The 7,426-nt window shown below is 38.6% G+C and overlaps 1 protein-coding gene across 1 annotated transcript in view; it reads right to left on the bottom strand.

Moving 5' to 3' along the window:
• Nucleotides 1-681: 681 nt before the first annotated feature.
• The window catches only part of LOC119494449 (alcohol dehydrogenase class-3-like), a 7,399-nt gene continuing 654 nt past the window's right edge, over nucleotides 682-7,426 (bottom strand). Inside the window, exons 2-9 of the mRNA XM_037780326.1 lie at nucleotides 7,015-7,116; nucleotides 6,508-6,652; nucleotides 6,322-6,409; nucleotides 6,002-6,221; nucleotides 4,137-4,397; nucleotides 3,763-3,895; nucleotides 2,620-2,758; nucleotides 682-962 (exon numbers count right to left, since the gene is read on the bottom strand). Coding sequence (XP_037636254.1) covers nucleotides 905-962; nucleotides 2,620-2,758; nucleotides 3,763-3,895; nucleotides 4,137-4,397; nucleotides 6,002-6,221; nucleotides 6,322-6,409; nucleotides 6,508-6,652; nucleotides 7,015-7,116 — 1,146 coding nt within the window. The 3' untranslated portion in view covers nucleotides 682-904. The remainder of the gene's footprint in view (nucleotides 963-2,619; nucleotides 2,759-3,762; nucleotides 3,896-4,136; nucleotides 4,398-6,001; nucleotides 6,222-6,321; nucleotides 6,410-6,507; nucleotides 6,653-7,014; nucleotides 7,117-7,426) is intronic.

Below are 7,426 nucleotides of genomic sequence, written 5' to 3'. Positions count from 1 at the left end.
TTTCTATTTCTTGTCTTTGAGATTCTTTGAGAGGAGGAGAAGGAGGAGGTCTAAGCTGTGTAATCTGTGATTGATAGCTCATAGAGAGAGGAGACCAACATAAGAGGAAGAGCACCAATTTATTTTCCATTTTAAATAAAGATGGAAAAGCGGAGGGAACTGCCAAAGGTATTCATTTGATCTGAACGGAACTTCAATAAAACAAATTCCTCCGACAGCTATTTCAGTTCTTCAGCGAGAGGCATTCCCCAAACAACCTTTTGTCTTCCGTCCTGACAGCCCACAACTGTTATTCTAGCCCTTCTCCCCATTAAATCAATATATAATATTACCAAGGACGAAATTTGGTACGCCTGACCACATGAAGCAGATACTTCTCCGTGGCTGATGACAGATTCAGCCATTTGTTTCCTGCGTCTTCTACCCACATCTTCTATACAAGCGTATTTAATTCCAACCATCACGTCACATTGATATCAGGACCAGAATCAGTGTATAGCTGCCAAGTATGACAGATGTAGAGAGAATCTGTCTCAGTGTTACTGCAGATGCTGTATATATCTATGAATTACATTCGGTATCATTTTACACAAGTTCACTGATCATTCTGTGGTACTTCTCCCTTTTAATTAAGAAAAACAACCTCAGAATTTAATCTGAATAAAAACAAAAACAGAATCATTTGCAGGTAGAAAAGCAATGTCTTTATAAAGTTAGATGGTCTTCATGGACACAAATGGACTTTTACATGATATAAGACTGCCCTCTAGTGGCCAATGTGTTCATTTGCTACAAAGTCAAGCAAGGAAAATATTATAATTGTCAATATATTTTAAGAAAAAGAGCATAGAGAATTTGTGCAAAATATCATTACATTACAATGACACTGAATGTCACTTCTTCATCATGGAGTAGCTGGAGGTGTAGCCTCGTCTGGCCACAGGCTGATTACAGTACGGATGCTAAAAAAGAAAGAAGAATAATTGTTAGGATAACTGAAGTCTGACATCTCCCCAGACCTAATGTATTGATTAATCATTTTAAGTCAGCTAAAAAAAAATAAAAAAGCCATCATCCTTTGAATATCTGTTGGTTTAGGGGTGTTTGTCGGGCAAAACAAGACATTTGAAGACGTTACCTTGGAGTTCGTGATGGACATTTCTCAAAGTTGTTTGAAATTTTATAGATAAGCGATTAATCAAGAAAATAATCTGCAGATTAATCGATAATGAAAATAGTAGGTAGTTGTAGCTGACAGAGACAATATAGAATAAAGGTCGACCGATAGTGGATTTTTAAAGGCCGATATAATAACAATAGTTTGGACCAGGAAAAAAGCCGATAGCCGATTAATTGTCCGATATCTTCTTTACTTCTGCAGCAGCCGTTTTTAATAAATCAGTTTTTTGTCACTCCAAATGTAATCATTAGTTCAAGAATATCCTGAAGTGTGATTTGGTGGATTACATCATTGGAAAATGTTCCATTTATTTGCAATGGGCGATGCGCTGTTCTGTGGCTTACAGTATGACTGGCCAGGATTATTTCTGTTGCGCGTCAAACCATTTATGATCGTGCATATTTTCGGGGTAAGGAGGATCCTTAAGTGTGTGATTTCATTTCATGAATGGAAGGTTACATGGCTGGATTATTTGGAAGAGAGAACGCCAAATTAGTAAGCAAGTTAAAGTAACAGTGAATGATTTTCCTCCCCTGTCTGCCTGTCTTGTATCGTGGACAAAGAGGTGATCTGTTGCATTATATATTCGAGAGAGAACTTTTTTTCTCCACCTCTACCTTGACTTTGTGTGTGTATGGAGCCTCCATGTGACCGGTGGCGGCTGTGCAGCCATCGGCCACTATCAGAACCGAGCCATAGTTTGTAAAACGTCCTATCGGCGCCGATTTATTAGCCAAACGATTAATCGGTCTATACCTCTAATATAGAATAATATATACAATACATTTATATCACACATAGTATATTCTAGGGAAAATATCAAGAATTTTAGAGAGATTTTCCTGTTTGGAATTCCACAATAAATGTCCTTTCTATATCAGATACTAACTCATGCATGGGGAATACTATTTAAAGATACAAATGGCGCAAAAATGGCCACTGCTGCAGTTTGACAAACCACTGCTAGGTCAATATCTTTATGAAAACACTGTACAGAAGTTCTACGGGAGGCCATTATCACTGTACAGTATGAGACATCTTTTGCTGCTTGTTTGTATAATCAAACAGGCCATTCTGGTTTGTTCTGAGTATTATGCAGCAGACTCGTGAGAAAGTTTAAGCTTCAGGGCAGTCGTGTTTTGACAGTGTTTTACACACCCTGTCATCCCGAACCACAGCCAAAACCAACACATGCTTAACCCCAGCCCTAACCTTAACCTAACACTAACCTTGAGCCATAAACCTAGTCTCAGCTCTAAAAATGTAATGGCTAACTTTGTGGGGACCACCTTTTGTCCCCAAATAGGATACAAGTCCCAATAAAGTGACTGTGTGAACACATTGTTTCACCCGCAATGTGAGTAATACACACACACACACACATTCAGAAAAAAAACATTTCAAAAAAGACTAGCGGCCACAAATCAATCAGGTCTTACCTGCTCCCATTTGTCATATATTCAAAGGCCTTATTGATTTGGTCCAGCGGGAGGATGTGTGTGATAAACTCATCCAGCTTCAGCTCTTTGTTCATGTATTTGTCCACCAGTTTAGGCACGTCCTCCACACTCTTCCAACCTTTAGAAGAGGACAACAAAACTGAGTCTTCATGAACCACAATAAAGCGGAGAAAGAAAGGTACTTTTCCTCCTCATCTTTTCGAGTAATCTTTTTTTTTTGTTGCTCTGAGTGACTGATAGGAATTACTCTCCATTGGATACTCGTATGATGCCAGATGTTATAAATCCTTGATGTTCAGTGTAGCAGATGTTAGTTTTTGATGTGTTTTTGTGCTGTTGGTCTCACTTTCCCTCAGTCCGCCTCATTTCACTTCATTTAGTGATTTCCTGTGTTTCATATTTGACAACCCAGATAACGGGCGCAGACGCGTTACTTTTAATCAGATTTGAGCGTATGGTTACATACTGCACATTACTTCAAAATGTCAATATAAATAGTATAACCAAGGCCTCTTGCCTCACTTAAAATGCAACATGCTGTGTGGCTGGTTCTGGTTTGACTAGCTTGAAGCTAACTATTATCTACCTGCCTCTTCTCAGTGAATTTGTCGTGTATATCTGTTGAACAGTGACTCAAGAAAAAAAAGCCTTTACTCTTTGAACGTAGGGGACTTTCATCAAAACTCCAGCTGAAACCATCAACTGACTGCTTTATCGAAAACTATTTAGATGACCAATTCATTCTTTAAGTCATTAATCGAGCAGAAGTGTAAAACATGCACTGGTTTATCTGGTTTATAAAATTGTAAATTGAATAATTTTTGGTTTGGGGCTGTCGATTGGATAAAACAAGCAAATTTGAGGACATCTCCTGCATTTTTACTCTCTTTTAACTATCAATATTCTTATCAATATAGAACATAAATTGTTACCATATTCAAAACATGTTCACTAGTGATTTTTCATTTAACATTTTCTAAAAGTCTAACATCAAATTGGGCCCAGAAATGCAACAGCTGGATGGAATGATACACTGAATTTCTCTATCATGCCAATTATATAAATTGTTGCTGAAGCATTATGGAAGGTCATTATTTGCATGAACTAACAGGCCTGGTTCACCTCCAAAATAGGTCCCCTTCAGGGTGCGTCCCATCAGGATCTTTTGAACCAGGACGCTCATTGGTTCCGTCTCTGTCCAGCCAACGACGACACAGGTGCCCCAGCCGTCTACTGTAGACTCCAGCGCAGCGCTCTAGGACAACACAAAGCACCAGTTGTCTTAATTAATACTCCTATAAATTAAACAGAATATGATTAAACTAGAATGTGAAAAAAAAATTACAATTGAGTAAGTGAAAAATTGTGTCATTGTGATATTTTGGTTTTGTGGAACTTCTTATCAAACGTATGTGCTCATTCCAGACCTACTCTGTAGTGACACTGCACATATTAAGGCCTACTATACTGCACCTGTAGACTTGCACACCACCCACCATAACAGCTGGACTGCCAACACACTCCAGAGCGTAGTCCACCCCTCCTTCCGTCATATCCACCAGAACCTCCTGGATGGGCTTAGTGTGATTTCTGGGGTTGACACATTCAGTGGCTCCGAACTGTTGGGCTTTCATAAACTTATCGGGGTTGATGTCCACCCCGATGATCCTTGTCGCCCCAGCAGCCTTGCAGCCCATGACGGCGGCCAGTCCGACAGCTCCGAGCCCAAGCACGGCACACGAGGAGTCTTTCTCAACCTGGATGAAACACAATGTGGGAGACGCACAACCAAAAACTGTGAGAGGCATCTGATGAGATCACTTCATCGTGTTTAAAGTATAACTTTAAAGATATTCATAACACATACCTGCTGTCTGCACTTTTTACTGCTACATTGAGCCACTTTATATCTATATTACTGTCACTTACTTTTACATGCAATCCTCATTTATAAAGTAATATATTTTTATTCTATTTATGTCGTCACTTTTTTTCTTACAACTTACTGTCACATATGTCGTCATTGTCTTATTAATTAATGTTATACCTTGTTATCGTCATTTTATCTCATCTTTTATTGCTGAGCTGACCTGTTCTCTCAACCCATACGTTTCATTGTACAGTTGACCCTGCGTTGACCTACATGTGATAAATAAAACTGAAACTAAACTACATAGTACATTTTCTCTTCATTCTTCTAAACATATCCATTATACACATTTTGTTTCTTTTCTATTTACCTTGTATTTTATTCTTATTCAAGCCTGATTTTCTTTTCTTTTGTACATATCAAAAATAAAAACTGAACTTCACTTTACACTCATCTCACCTACATGTTCCATTAGCTGGAGTACTTTGAACGAACAGACTCTTATCAGACATGCAAGAATGCTTTGGCAGCATTTTAGTTTTATTCACACTTTCCCTTTTGCTGTCAGTCAAGAGTTCATTCTCACATTGCTGTTGAGCAATCTTAAGTTTGCACAACATTCAAAAGAAGTTTGATCATTTTCTAGGTGTTGTGTTTTAAGGGAAGTTCAACTAATCTTTATCTTTTCTACAGACCTTTAGTCTCTTTCACAAAACTTTGTGTTTGGTTTTGCATTCATCTTATTTTAATATGCAAACAAGCTATATTAAAAACAATGAGTGGAATATGGAACTCCTTAGTTATTTTAACGAGAGATTGGTTTCTGACTTTTTGAAGGTCTTGACCACATTTTTACTCGGTCTTGTCTCGATCTCAGACAAAGAGGACTCAGAATTTTATTTTAAGCCTGGTCGAGACCACAACTGCGGGGATATCGCCAAATTGTTATATGTCAATAAAAGAGGTGAATGAAGAGGATTCATTTGTTTTCTGTGGGTGTTTTCATGGGAATGTGGATCTTTCAGATCAATTTCAGGAGTCTATGGTTTACATGTTCCACAATTTATTGTAAGTGTGTCGTGCAGTGGTCTGGTCTTGGTCTTGACTTGGTCTCAAGCCCTAAATGTCTTGGTCTTGTCCTGGTCTGATATATACACTCTGGTCTTGGTCATGACTTGTTCTTGGTTTAGGTCGCCTTGACATCAACACTTTGACCTGACGAAGATCCAAGCAGGATCGATACGTAGTCAATAAGTAATCATGATATGTACCCTCAAATACAGATTACACCTAAGACGTTTCCTTCAGATAGTAAATCCATTTTGTTACAATCAGCTGTTTATAAATGGTCATTATGTAAATAAATCTTTGTAAATGTGTTGCATCCCTCTTGTTCTAAGGACCACAACAACCACTGGTCCACATCAGAGTTGGTGAGAATTCAAGTTCTTATTCGAATGCATGTATCTAGGCAGATGTGTATCCTCTTACCTTGGCTGTGTTAATAGCAGCACCATAACCAGTGGAGACGCCACAGCCTAGCAGACACACTTTCTTGAGCGGTGCATCACTTCTTATCTTCGCAAGTGACGTATCGGGAACCACGGTGTACTGGCAGAAAGAGCTGACGCCGAGGAACTGGTACACCTGCTGGCCCTGGTAAGATATCCTGCTTGTGCCATCAGCCAATACACCCGCTTGTGTCTTGTCCCTAAAAGCCACACAAAAAAGGAAACACTGAGTAGATAAACACGATGTAAGTAATGGTGGTGTGTGTGTGTGTGTGTGTGTGTAAATGCGGTAATGGTCACCAGTTCTTCTTGCACAGATTTGTTTTAGGATTGCGACATCGATTACATTCCCCACACTGTGGCAGAAACAAAGGAATGACTGTATCACCTGAGAAAACAAAAGAAAAGAAGACAAACTAGTTCAGTCTGAGTTACAGTACATGTCATGTCATGTCAGCTTGTTTTGTTGTGAGCTCTACAATTCACCCGGTGAGAATTTGGTGACTTCAGGACCAACGCTCTCCACTATCCCTGCTGCTTCATGGCCGAAAACTAACGGGAATGGTCTCGTCCCTACTCCACTACCATTCCAGTATTCCCAGTCTGTGTGGCACACGCCGGTGGCAACAATCTGTATGATACATGTGACCATTTTAGAAAGAGGATGTGGTTGGGGTGCAAGATCCACAACAGCACAAAACAAACTGTGAAAGAGGAAGTCAAGTGTTTTGTCCTCATATGATCAAAGTAAAAACTGGCAGAATGACATCCACTTGAGCAACACAAGTCTTACCCTTAGTCTTGCTTAATTTGTCGTTGTGGTAAACTACTATAACATTGTTCCTATTAGTTCATTTCATTCTGATATAATTTAACACATTATTACCAATGAAATATCAACACCTGTTAAGTGCCCACATTTACAACCAAAGTTAGAGATAAAGCACGGGTATTTTCTTTTCACTACAGACAAACTTAGGATGAGCAGCTGACCTTGATGCGGACTTCGTGGACCTTGGGTGGGGACACCTCCACATCCTCGATGGACAGAGGCTTCCCAGGCTCCCATGCAACAGCTGCCTTGCATTTGATCACCTGAGAGAGAAAAATACACGTGTTCATGGCTTGGTTGGGAATTACACAGAGTTTTCCGAACAGCTGACTTTGAGTCATTTTGTATGCTTGTATGATGGTATATATATATATATATATATATATATACAGTATATATGTGTATATATACATATACATATATATATATGTATACATACATATACATATACATATATATATATATACATATACATATATATATATATATATATATATATACATACATATACATATATATACACATATATATATACACACACATATATATATATATATACACACACATATATAC

This window comes from Sebastes umbrosus, chromosome 9 (genome assembly GCF_015220745.1).
Source record: "Sebastes umbrosus isolate fSebUmb1 chromosome 9, fSebUmb1.pri, whole genome shotgun sequence".
Lineage (NCBI taxonomy): Eukaryota > Metazoa > Chordata > Actinopteri > Perciformes > Sebastidae > Sebastes > Sebastes umbrosus.
Note: the sequence above shows the minus strand (reverse complement) of the source record. Positions and strands in the feature narration are given on the sequence as shown.